The 13,878-nt window shown below is 40.2% G+C and overlaps 1 protein-coding gene across 4 annotated transcripts in view; it reads left to right on the top strand.

Moving 5' to 3' along the window:
• The first annotated feature begins 822 nt into the window (after nucleotides 1-822).
• The window catches only part of ZFAND3 (zinc finger AN1-type containing 3), a 383,326-nt gene continuing 370,270 nt past the window's right edge, over nucleotides 823-13,878 (top strand). For 3 of the 4 annotated variants that reach the window (XM_079148363.1, XM_079148365.1, XM_079148362.1), the window contains exon 1: nucleotides 823-1,046. In XM_079148363.1, the coding sequence (XP_079004489.1) occupies nucleotides 976-1,046 (71 nt within the window). In that variant the 5' untranslated portion in view covers nucleotides 823-975. The remainder of the gene's footprint in view (nucleotides 1,047-13,878) is intronic. The other variant, XM_079148364.1, reaches the window with a different exon arrangement.

Raw genomic sequence — 13,878 nt, 5'->3', positions numbered from 1 at the left:
AAGAGTTGCCTCGCGGATTTAACCACAGCGGAGGACCCTGAGAAACCCAGACCCACTTCCGGGTTTGGAAACCCTCCCTCTCGACTCCTCCCTGTTCCCGGTTACGGTGTCTCCAGGCGCATGCGCCGCCGCTCTGGGACTGGCCCGACTTACCCTAAACAACTAATCTGCTCCTCCCCCACCTACTTGGGGCGTACCATTCGCTTTTGCGGGGGAAGGTGCCAGCGCTCCCCAAAGTATTCAGAAACCTGCTCCCCTTCCTCAGACAGGGGAAGGTAAGTTTGCCTCGGATTTTAAAAGTTCCACGGATACGAAGGCCTCAGAAGCCTGTCGCTCGACGCTCTCGGCTCTGCCCACAGACCCGTACTCTTTGAGGCGCTGAACAAAGTGGCACGCCCGGATCCCAGCTGATCAGCTGCTGGGCTTTGGCGGCGGCTCCCCTGGGCGAGACCATTGTGACTCCTCGGGAGGGGTGCACACGGAGGGAGGGGGCGGAGCGGCCATTGTCCGGTCAGCGCAGCCTCCGGGGGAGGGAGAGTGTTAAGGAGTGAACAGGGCCTGGGGCGTCACAGCGGCCGCTGCGACTCCAGAGCCGGCGGGGGCCTCAGGTCCTTCCCCGCGCCGCCGCACGGGACATCGCTCTGGCTGGGGAGCGGCGGTGGGAGCTGCCGAGGGCGTCGGGTCTCCCTCCTCCCCCGCGGTCCTCGGTTCACCCGCACGCCCCTCCTCCTCAGCTCCCCTCCCTCTCCTCTCCGCGCCTCCCCAGGCCCCCCCGTCTCCGCAGGCCGAGTGGTGCGGCCCGCCTCCAGCTGACCGGCCTGGAATCCCGGCTCCGAGCCCCGGACTCGCGCCCGCTCCCTCCCCCTCCCCCCGCCCCGAGACCCCCGACGCCGCCGCCGCCGCCTCCTTCGAGCGGGGCCCAGGCCCAGCTGCCGCCACCGCTGCCGCCACCGAGCTCAGTCGCCGCCGAGCACCATGGGAGACGCCGGGAGCGAGCGCAGCAAAGCGCCCAGCCTGCCGCCTCGCTGTCCCTGCGGCTTCTGGGGGTAAGTGCCTGGCTGGGTGGGGGCGGGGGACGGGGCCAGGGGCCGAGCGTCCGGGCTGCCAGGGCCGGCCTCGGGCTGGGCAGGCCCGAACCCTAGGTGCTGGGCCCAGGCCGGGCCTACAGGGAGGGAGCAGGGGCAGGGACCGCGGCCTGGGGAGGGCTGGGTGGGGATCTGGGGTGGACAGAGAAGGCCCTGCCCGGGGTGCGCTGCCCCTTTTGGAGTTAGCTGGCCTGAGGTTTGGGGCTGCGTGCCACGGGTGAGGGGGGCAGGGCAGCGGGGGAATGAGGGGGCGGCGTTGGTACCCCAGGTGGAGCAGGGTGTCCCCTTCCCTTGGCATGTCGAGACCAGCTCACCCCTTCCCCCCTTTTTGCAATGAGTTGGTGCCCAGGCACCAGGAGGGTATTTCCTCTGACTTTTTCACCTCCCCTCCTCCCTGTTCCCCAGAGACTTGCATCATCACTTCCTAAATTATATCCCAGTGCCCCATTTGCTTTCAGGAAGCTGTTCACATGTCACTCATTTGTAAAAATCGACTCCAGACCCAGGCTTGGGTAAAGTGAGAAGGTAATTGAGGACTCACCTTTATTTAAAACACGTTTCAGGTGGTCTGTAAAATTTCCATGTTCAAAATCCTCAAAAAGTCAAAACCAAAAAACAACCAAGAAACCAACAAAACCTCAAATCACCTGGCTTGGGGAATGTGAGAGTCAGTTTCCTTAGTTGACTCTCAAATTCCTCTTTCCCTATTTAAAAAAACATGATAAAAATGTTCACAGAGAGGGCTGGGGTTGTGGCTCAGTGATAGAATGCCTGTCTCACATGTGTGAGGCGCTGAGTTCAATTTTCAGCAATGCATATAAAGAAATGAATAAAATAAAGGTCCATCAACAACCAAAAATATTTAAAGAATGTTCACAGAGGGCAAGGGGTGTATTATTACTTGACCATCTTGTATTTAGGACAGAGCAATATGAGATAGGAAATCAACCTTCTCCCCCCACCCGTTAGTTTGAATTGTCCTTGGAATACTTGGGGTTTCATAGATTGTCACTTAAAGGGTGCCTTCATCATACCACATGACTCTCATTCTGGAGTAAGGAGACTGGAGACTTTGAAGGCCAACTTTTGTGATTGGGAAAAAAAAAAACAAAACACCCTCCCCTCTAAAGATTCATTGTATTTGGAGATAATATAGAAGCAGAAGGAAATGATTTTTGTTGAGGACATCTTTGTGAAAAGTATTGAAAGATTTCCTCTTTGCTGTTTTTCATATTCTAGGAGTGGTTATCATAGAAATTAAGAATTTGATATTAGGAGTGCAGAAAAAGATTAAAACGTGTTTTATTTTTATTTTTTTGTGGTATTGGGGATTGGATCAGGGCCCTGGTACTTGCTGTGCAAACACTCTGCTACTGAACTAACATCCCTAGCCCAGAAAGTGGATCTTAATATGGATTCTGCGGAATTTGTCAAATACAAAAGTTATGCTAAAGTAGGTCCTGGTTTTCTTATCTTTTATTCAGAAAATTTCCAGTGTAAGATCATTAGTCATAAAGAAGTTGTGGGATTGCCAAAAATCTTGAAGATGTGAAAAATACTTGAAGTTCTTTTTCTTTAATTTTGATTTGAAAATATTTATTGGGTTGTCTGTGAAATGCTTTCATGGACCATCTAATTCTTGCAAGAGACTAAGATAGGAATCATTATATCTTTATTCCTAGATGGGGAAACTGAGTCTTAAAAAATATAGGTAAGTTGCCCCTTCACACAGAGCATAGGGTAGAGCTGGTGAATTCTTGAATGCTAGTACCATCACGTTTATGACATTAGTCACTGCCTTGGAAAAATCTGGTATCTCAAACCTCAGATTGTAATTCATTACTGGATATGAGGCCTTAAGTAAGTAGCTGTCTGTGGCATCCACTGTAATGCCCAGGATGTATCAGAGGTTTATTTCCTGGCAACATATTTAAGTCTTTGGGATTATTATGATTGGAATCCTTATGGAAAGATTTGTATCAAGGCTCAGAAACTAAGGAAATGGGATAACTTTTTACCTTTAGCCAGCAAGGTTCTGAGTAAGGCCAAGAGAGTTTGGTAGTAGGAGACAGGAAAAGTTATACTAATGAAATACCTAAAATCAACCAGGGTTCCTTTTTGGACACTTTCAATCTGGCACTTTTTTATAAACTTTAGTTGGACTAACAAGAGTAGTGATCACAAAGCTAATACTTTTATAGTGAAAAGTATTATTTCTAGTGTAGTGTTTTAACCTTTCCTAAGGGTTTTTTGTAAACACTGCTGTAGTTTATATTTTATACCAAAAGATAACAAAGCTGTTGCCTCCTTTGCATCATATCATAATTGATTTTGAACATACTTGTCTTTATTTAATGGGCCACATTCATGTTTATGTTCATTATATAAACTTAGAATATATTCACCAGATGTTTGAGTGCCTGAGATATGCTAGTATACAGGGGGATACTGGCCCTATCCTCTGGAGCAGAGGGCATAGAGAAGGTAACTGACAGTTGCAATATATTGTCATGAGTGCCTCGTGAGGGGCACCTACCCTAGTTGGGGTGGAGGTAGAGAAAGGTAATCTGGAGGAAGTGACACTTTAGCCTAGTTCTACAGGAAGGATAAAAGGAGGAGAGAATGGAAATAGTAGTTTTCTTTAAGTCAGAGAGGAATAGCATGGATGAAGGCCAGAATGAGACAGAGAGAAAGAGCACTTACATATTTTAGGAACAGAGTAGGTCATTTGGTAGATGTGAAGGGAGATCAGTTGGATATGAAAACCAGGAGGTTAGAGGAATTGGTGATAACAGGGCTCCAAGGGGAATTGCTGAGGACTCCGAATTTTTATCCTGAGCTCAGTGGGGAGCTAGTAAAGAACTTTGAGCAGGGACTGATGTGATTACCTTTGATTTGAAAGGTTATTGGTTGACTTTCACTATGATTGTGTGTGTCTGCCTGTATAAATGTTGTGTGTGTGTAGGTTAATGGGGTGTTGCCAGGTCTGGAGATCCAGAACACCTGTCAGGAGTAATCAAACTAGCCATGGTGGTGGCATGAGAGTTGTAATGGTGGGGAAGAATAGAAGTAGATCGTGGAGTCATTCAGGGAGGTTATCTTTTGCCTTTTCACTTCATGAAAATGAAGGCAATTATGTTCTCTAAAAAATTTTGTTCAGCATAGCACTCTGGAACCGTAGGTCTTTAAAGTCAGCTAGCCAAGGCCCACACCCACGCCTTTGCAGACTAGCCTTTCGGCAGAATATTCTGGCAGGAGCAGAGTAAAGGCAGTTCCTTTAGGATTGCTGCTCTGTCCAGTGACTCAGGCTTCAGAATTTGCTGTCCAGTGTTGTCCAATCAGGACACCAGTCAGTGGGGTTTGGTAAATAGGAGAGCTTTGGAGATATTTCTTGTGGGAGCACAATAGAGAGGAGAATGCCAACAGGGGCATATACTTCAAATATGTTAGTGCTTAGAACACATTTCTCTACCTTGTGGCTTATGTTGTATAGTAGCATATAGGAAATTAAGTTATTTTATGGAGAGAACCTTGCCCCTCTAGGAAAATTTTCTACCTTGGAAATTGCTAAAGATCACCCTGTTATAAAAGTTGAAAGTTCTTTATATAATATACACACAATTTTTTCTTAAGATTAAAACTGTTTGCTCCCTGTAACATGGATTTAAACTTTTCAGTGAAATCAGAGCATTTTTTGGGCTCATTTTAGGCATTTAGTAATCAGGCAAAAAATGTGCTTGTTGATAATAGTCGTATTTGAAGTGAAATAGTCAATTCATTTTTTTTTAGCTGAAATATGCACATATATGAAAGCACTTTTAAAACTATTTCAATATAAGTAGTAGTAGTTGAATCTGCAGTTAAAATTGTTTAGACTTTTTTTTTTTCCTATGCTAAAGATTGAATTCAGGGCCTTATCCTTGATAGGCAAGTGTGCTACCACTGAGCTACATTCTCATCCTCTAAAACTGTGTAGACATTTAAAATGTATCAAAGCACAAAGTTTATTCCTAAATATTTTCAAAAGTTGTTCAAAGAACAGACCTAGAATGTTATAGAAAAAACAGGAAGACTAAGAGAATAAGAATATATGTATTTTAGAATAATGGGATAATTTAGGAAATATTTACCCCTAATTTTACGTGTTAATATAAAAACCCAGTTGCTATTGATATTTTGCTTTCACAATTGCAGACAATCTTTTTTTTTAAACCCTCTTTGGTAGTGGAATTGAACCTAGGGGCACTTTACCATTGAACTATATCCCCAACCTTTTTTCATTTTTTATTTTCAGAGTTTTGCTAAGTTATGTAGGGCTTGGTTAAGTTGCGCCAACTTGTGGTCCTCTTATCTTAGCCTCCCTGTGATTACAGGTGTGTACCACCATGCCTAACCCAGCAGTCTTATCAGGATGAAAAAATGTGGAAACCTCGAGAAGTACTGTATGATTCATAGATAAGTTGACAGTATAGTATACATAGATGTTTTGATTGGAATTTAGGGAATAATGGAGTATTTAAATGTGGGGTTTACTGTCTAAACTATTCATAGTTTTGAAGATAAAAAAGCTTTTATAACATAAAACATACTACATGGATATATTTTCTTTAGGGAAATGTTTTATTAGGATTTCATTTTGTGATCAATTTTATTGAAGGGTTTTGTGTATAAACTAGATCTGCTAGATAACAGATATACTTCAGATGAAGATGAGGATAGGCAGATGGGGATAAAAGGGAAAAATCTCACAAAATAAATTCCATTCCTGAAGTGGTTACTAGTATAGAGGTGACTGAAAACACAGTTTGTTTTATTCCACTTGATTATTGGTAATCACACAATACTGACTAGCTTAAGCTTAGATAGAATTAATATACTTTTGATATATTTGATACACATGTATTTTTTTATTTGAGCACATTAATTATTCTATATTAATTTGTAAATTAATGTAGAATATCATATCTGTTACTGTTAACTGTGTGGATCATCTGTCTAGTATGCTTGATTCCTAGCAGTGTATGACCCTCATACTCCTTTCGTTTCTTTAGTTCCAGTCTCCCAGTTGGAACATGTTGCCACAATTCAGCCAGCTTAACCTGGGCTTTTCAAGTTCATTTGAACATAGCATGAATCACTCAGTAATCAGCATAGTGTTCATGCCAGTGATGCCATTAATTAGCCCTTGATTATAAAACTCCTTGAAATAGTCCCTTCAGAACAAAACAGCTTGTTTGTACAGTTCTTTGCATCTTTGAGTATTGTGTGCATATAAAGGTACAGCATGATTTAAATTTAGTATTCACTATCAGCACATATGTACTTATCCCATTTTCCTGATTATATTTGGGATATTCAGAAAATGTGATATTTGTCTCTTTGATATGATTAAATAGGGAGATAATTAAAAAACAAAAATCTTGGTCTTTGATTCTTTTGGTTCCAGGCAATACTTTTAAGAGTTAGATTCAGTTAACATATAGGTCAAATGGCTCTTTTGGTATTATCTTCTTCTTTCCCCATTTACTCTTTTCTTCCTATTCATCCATCCCCTGAAAAAAGAGTAGAATTCAGTATTTTAAGTCATACTTGGAAGTTTTAACTAAAAATCTCTTCATAATCCTTTATGTTATTAAAATTAACATTGGGGGCTGGGGTTGTGACTCAGTGGTAGAGTACTTGCCTGGCATGCATGAGGCCCTGGGTTCAATCCTCAGCACTACATAAAAATATAATAAAGGTATTGTATCCACCTACAACTAAAAATTTAAAATAAAATAAAGGTCCATTGACAACTAAAAAAATAAAAAAAAAAAGAAATTAACATTGGTTTTTAAAAATTAACCCTTTTCCTATCCTGGGAGATCTTTTGAAATGAGTGAAGTTCTTAAAAAAAAAAAAAAATCCCAATCTTGAACAGTGTATTAATATTATTTACTTAGAGCAAAGTAGTAAGAGGGTGAGAAATAATTCAATTTGGAATTTTTTATTAGGTTATAAGGAACTTGTGTTCATGCAAAGTGATGTGGTGTTTTGAAATCCTACAATAATCAGCTCAAAATTGAGGTTAATTTTTTTCTGTTACTTGGTCCCAGGGTAGGGCCTGTGCCCTAAACTGGAAACCAAGCCTAATAAACAAAGTTCTTCCTACCTGCTCCCCCTTGTCAGATTCTTTTCTTGAGGAAAGGTTAAAATTGGTATCTCATCAAAACTATGTGAACAAAGTGATTGGTCACGACCTACCACTTTTATTATTTTAATGAAAACTTAAAAAAACTTATCCAGATTCTGACTTGTTGAATGTAGTGGGACTTGGTGTCAGAATGAGTTGCAAAAAAGGACCTTCATTAACACTATGTGAGTGACACTGATACTGCTTAGTTCTGCTATAGGGTTTGAGGACCAATGATCCTGCTCTGAGCTGGGTCCTTAAATAACAAGATTACATTGCTGAACGAACTATCTAGACAAAAGAAAGAAATTTTGATATATGTGTTACATTCGGAATGGAGGTTAAGTATTTAATAACCAGACTCTAAGATGATATTCTAGAAACTCACTGTTTCCAGTATGGTTGCCACAAGCTACAATTAGCAATTTAAATTCAGATTATATTTGAATAAAAAGTTCAGTCCCTCAGTTATACTAGCTATGTTTTCATTACTCAGTAGCTTAATAACTAATGACTACCCTATTGATGAATACAGATATATATTTTCATCCTCCCAGAGAGTTCTGACAGTGCTGTTCTAGAATTTTGACCTACTAGGTAGCCAGAATTTTCCAGCCTATTTTCTTGTGAACTTTTCACATCATTTTGTTCTTATGTTCTAGAAATGAGGGTTTTGTCTACTCCAGCATTTTATTTCCACTGGGAGAAGCAGTACTGTTATTAATCCAGATTATTGGGAAATGCTCCTTTGATCAGTTAGATGAATTAAAATTTCAGGGCAAGTTAATGCATAATTTGAATTTTCATTTTTTTCCACGTTAACACTTGAGTCAGTCAACTCTTTTCTCAGCATTATTAAAGTAGCAACATCTGAAGCCTATACAGGGGGGTAGGCTTAATAGAAATATTTTTTTCTTTGAATTTTGGAGAGACTCACCTTTTTGACAGGTCTGTGACTTATAGAAGAATAATCCTTGTTTTCATGAATGTAAAAGCTGGGGAATGTAAAAGCTGGCCTCATATATGTAAACCCTCTACCACTGAGCTATATCCCCAGCCCACAAATGTAAAGCTTATATGGCAGCTTTTTATATGTGATTAGGAATAAATGCTTTGGATTTTCTAGTAAATTCAAGACCCTAGGTACCAGGGAAGGTGGAGTGTATAATAATATTCAGCAGTAATGGGCAAAACCAAACTGATCTGTGGTAGACTGGGCTGAGGAAATGGCACAGAATTAATGAAATGTCATCCATGAGGCCAGAAGTCAGTTACAAAGTGTCCAGCACCTGAAGTTGTAGCTGCATTTGTTAACTGGAGAAAGGGTGATAGTAGCGGAATCTGCTCCCTCAGCTATACAGGATGTCCTGATCATAGGCATGCTTGAATTTGAATTAGGGCAGAATAATATCCTAGGAGAGATCACTGATGCTGTTTGCTACCACTCTGGCCTTGGGTGGGGGGAGGGCAGTGGAACTATAATGCAGCATTTTGTCTTTCTAGGTTATGGATAGGCTCTGTGTAACCTTATTGCTTCCTAAGATGACCTGGCAAAGAATGAGGTTAGTGATATGCTTAGGACCTTCGGGACAGTGGGCAGTGTGTTTTTTTCCCCCCCTGAAAGGAAGTGGTATAATAGAGTAACAGTTAGTTGTTGGTGTCTTATATACTTAAACTCTTATACACTGGTAAGTTGAAGTGCATTTATATAATCACTCTTAGCCATATTTCCAAATATTCCAAATCACTCTTAGCTATATTTCTCAAATTCTGACCACTTGAGAGTATCATAAGCACATTTCCTGCAATCAGGTTCTTGGGCTAAGCATTTCTTTGCTCTTACAAGCTTGTGTAGGTAGCATTTCTTTTTTCCCCCCACCATCCTTCCCACTCCCACACCCCCTCCCCTCCCCTTACTCCCCTCTGCCCAATCCAAAGTTACTCCATTCTTCCCTACCGCCAGATGTGGATTAGCATTCACTTATCAGGGAAAACATTTGGTCTTCGATTTTTTGGGTTTGGCTTATTTTGCTTAGCATGATATTCTTCACTTCCATCCATTTACCTGCAGAATGCCATAATTTCATTCTTCTTTAAGGCCTGAGTAATATTCTGTTGTGTATGTATACCACATTTTCTTTATCCATTCATCTGTTGAAGGGCATCTAGGTTGGTTCCATAGTTTAGCTATTGTGAATTGAGCTGCTGTAAACATTGATGTGGCTGCGTCACTGTAGTATGCTGATTTTAAGTCCTTCTGATGTAAACCAAGGAGTGGGATAGTTGGGTCAAATGGTGATTCCATTCCAGGTTTTCTGAGGAATCTCCATACTGCTTTCCAGAGTGGTCGCACCAATTTGCAGACCCACCAGTAATGTATGAGTGTATGTAGGTAGCATTTCTGAACATGGTTAAAGGAGCTTTTTGTAGTTTATGATACCTAACTGGAAGAGTAGATGCAGCAGAACATAGAGTGGGTAGAGAATTTTGCTGTCATATCTGTGCTTTCAAAGCTTTATTCTATTTCATGTCAGCATTTTTTCATTTCAACACTTTCTGTGGTGCACTCTATGGTAGATGTGCTGGCAAAATTATGTCCTGGAAGTATTAATGAAACACATAAAATAATAATTCTTAAACTATTCAGAAGTATATTAACCACCAAGAAATAACAAAAAATAAACTGGAAGTAGAAGAAGGTGTGGTATATTTCAGTGTTCAGTTGTTTCTGGATTTATGATTTCTGTGCCTGGGGAGGCGTGAATGGTCTTCAGTTGCCATTGAAGTCCAGAAAACCAGGTTTTTCAAGTCTTGGTGTGTTTGTATATGAAACTTTGCCTGCATGTGCAAAATCTTTTATAGACTTCACTGTATACAGTTTTATGTAGTTTGTCTTTCCTTTTTAATATCACCCAAAAATATGCTCCTCACCTTTAAAAGAAGAGGAATGGTCTTTTATGTTGACCCACAAAACTGGTTGCAAATAGCAACTTTAAAAAAATTTTTTTTTCTTGATTTTGGGGAACATGTTCAAGTAATTTCTGAAGCCTATATTCTCTGTTTCTGTGGATCAGTTTTCACTGTTAATTAACTCTGCCCCCATGGTGCTGTATCTCTTCCAAGATGTGTTTTAATTTTGTATTTTATTTTTAAGACTAATCTTTTTCTGCAGTGCAATAACAGTTGCTGTGACTTGAAGTGTTAAAATCTTTACTGATGACAGATACAATCTGGAGTTAAAGTGTGGAGCATTGTATGGTGTGTGCTGAAGTCTCTTTAGGAGTTTATGTTAATAATATTGATAAAAGAATAATTCAGAAAGTGATAACCACTGTAAATTCTAATCTGTGGAAGTTTATGTCCCTATAGACTGCATTTTCTTACCCTTTATTTTAAACTGTCCAGGCTTAGATATTCTCATCTGATAGTAAAAGGTCCTCTAGATTTACCTGAATAATTTCCATTGTAAATAAATCAGATAATTACATTATATGTGTTTTTTTTGGAGTTTGGGACTGGAAGAATGTATATTGTTTTATGTTTAAACTTGAGGTGCAGAAAAGTCAATGGACAGAAATGTATAGGACATATCAGATTTGGAGGTGTGTTGAAAGTATAAGGACACAGAAGGTGGGCAAAGGAGAGACTGAAATTGGAGTAAGAGGAGGATGGGGATATGTGGAGGGAAGTAGAGTGATGGTAGGTAGAAATGAAAATGCTTTGTGGCCATCATCTTCTACTCAAAATAAGAGAGTTGGTCATATCTCTAATGGCCCCAGAAACTAATGTGAATAGGTGGTGGTGGGTGGGGTTAAAGAAACATTTCTATCTTTTCTTGAAATGCAGGGTATGAATCCCCTGGGGTCTTATAGGGAAGTGCTAAAGGTCACAGGATGAGAGCTATGGTGTAAATTGAATTCTAAAGTTTAGCAGAACTAGCTTTCAGCAAAATTGGTGTTTCATTTGTTTGAAACCCTCAGGCTCTCTCTTCTGCCAAGCCCAGGGGTACCTTTTCAGCCAGTTAAAGCATAGTGTTTTGTGGTGTGTCTTTTTTTTTTGGGGGTACTGGAAATTAAACCCAGGGGTACTTAACCACTGAGCCACATCCCAGTGCTTTTTAAATATTTTATTAGAGACAGGGTCTCACTGAGGTGCCTTGCTAAGTTGTTGAGACTGGCTTTGAACTCATGATCCTTCTGCCTCAGCCTCTCAAGCCTCTGGAATTACAGGCATGTGCCACAGTGCCCACCTTGTGGTATGTTTTTGTACCAGGCCATGGAGACTCAGCCTACCTTCTTTTCCTTTATTGGTATTGCCACAGCTATTTCCCTTCCTTGGGATTGATTTTTCTTCTCTTCTTTCTCCCCCAAGCCTGTTAGGGAGTTAAGCAGTCTCACTCATCATCTGCTTTACTTCCGCTGTTCTTAGAAAAACAACTCATACAAGCCTTTTCTTTTAAAAGATTTTACAGTAAATACATATGGGGAAAGTTACATTAAATTCTAAAGAATTTAGCAGAAGTGCTTCTTGAGGAAAAGGACCTTTCTTATTTATTGAGAGGCTAATAAGGGACCCCTCTGAGCAAACCCAAGGTTCTTCAACACTTTTCCAAAGATGAAGGGCATGCCAATCTCTAGAAAACTAGCTGAACTCAGTGCCTAGGTGTGTGGGTTGGAGTCAAAGACTTGGGTTTACCTCTGTGCTCTTTGATCATTTTTTCTTTTTATTCCTTCAGTTGACAAGTGGTTGTTGCCTTTTTTCTGTCCACATTTTTTTATTGGTGCATTATAGTTGTACATAATGATGGGATTTGTTACATATTCATACATGCGCACGATATTACAATATAACTTGATCAATATTACTCCCCCACACTTCTCTCCCTCCCCTCTTCCCAGCCAATCCCTTTCTTCTACTGATCTCCCTTTCATTTTCATTAGATCCCTGCCTGCTTCCCCCCATTCCTTTTCCTCTTTCCTCTCTAGTAGTGTCCACACATGAGGAAAAACATGGCCTTCTGAGTTGCGCTAATTTTGCTTAACATCATGGTCTTCACTTACATCCATTTTCCTGCAAATGACATACTTTCATTTTTCTTTATGACTGAATAAAATGCCATTGTGTATATATACCACAGTTCCCTTTTCCATTCATCTGTTGGTGGACACTGAGACTGGTTCCATAGTTTGACTGTTAATTGTGCTGCTGTAAACGTGTATTATGATGCCTTTACTTCTTTAGACTAAATATCAAGGAGTGATATAACTGGGTCATATGGCAGGTCCATGCCTAGTCTTTTAAAGAGGAACCTTCATATTGATTTGCATAGTTCTGCCCCTTTATCTTTGAACAAGAATATCTTAGCATTGCTTTGAGTTTTGGTGAACTCTGATGGCTGTCAAGCCCTTGCCACAGTGCCTGGCTGTGGTAATTACATATATTAAAGGTTAAGTTGCGAACCCTGAATGAAGGAGCATCACTGGCAGAAATGTCTTACCTCATTGGGGTGGTTTGTGTTTATAGTGATCCCCAGACTGATCTCACCTAGTTAGTTGACAAGGTTTCTGATCAACCTTGGCCTTTCCAGAACCAGTCTTTTGTTCATCAACCAGAAGTTAACTTTGTTAAGTACTCCATTGTGTCTGGAGATCTACTAGATGTGGGATACCTGGTTCTGGTTTTGCATATAGTCTAGAAGGGGAGGCAGATCAATAAACCGATAAAACACACTGCAAGGGAAGAGCTATGGGAAATCCTTGAAGGGTATTTCAAGAAGAACACTGATAGTACCTCTTTCCTGCACTGAAACTGGAGGATGGCCAGGAGGAATTCTCCAGGAGATGGTTTTTGAGTTAGATGTGAAATATGAGCAGGAGTTAGCCTTACAAAGATGGTGAGGAAGGACTTTCCAGGCAGGGAACACAGCTGGTAAAAGGCACAGAGGCTTGAGTAAGCGTGCTGTCTTCTACTAATATTCTTCCAGTAATACGTTTTCTAAGTTTTTAAGGTAGATTAAAAAAAATAAAATAATTGACCTGGAACTTTAGCTTCTTAGGTTTTAAGAGAAAGTTTAACTTTATAGTTAGACTGGTAGACAAGATTGTGATCTGTTTTGATATTTTAATTTTATATAGAGAAATTTCCCTCCCAGTTTTTGTTTTTCTTTGAAGAAGTCTCTCTTATTTATTTTGGACTTTCATCCCTGAAAATATTGTTTTATTTCCAAAGTTCTTCCAATTATATTTTCTTTCTTTTTGAATTGCATCTGTATTGCTGAGAACACACTAGATATTTATATTCTCATTTTCTTTCTTTCTCGCTAACGTAGATTAGAGTGGGATAGAAAGCGATTATGTGGGAGATAATGAAATGTCTTTCTTTTTAAAAAAGCTCAGTTATACATGTTTAGGAAAAATTAGGTGAGGTGTGAGGCAAGATGAGAGGACATTTTAGCTGATAATGATTTATTCTGTTTTGTTTATGATGTAGGTTGTATGTGTCAGTATGACACAAAAATAAAGGACATACTAGAATTTTTAGAGAAAATGATGTTGCGAGTTTGTCGCACAGCATTTTTTAGATATTCTGAAAATCTCATTTTGCTGCCTGTTGTTTTCTATA

This window comes from Sciurus vulgaris (genome assembly GCF_902686455.1).
Source record: "Sciurus vulgaris genome assembly, chromosome: 7".
Classification (NCBI taxonomy): Eukaryota; Metazoa; Chordata; class Mammalia; order Rodentia; family Sciuridae; genus Sciurus; species Sciurus vulgaris.
Note: the sequence above shows the minus strand (reverse complement) of the source record. Positions and strands in the feature narration are given on the sequence as shown.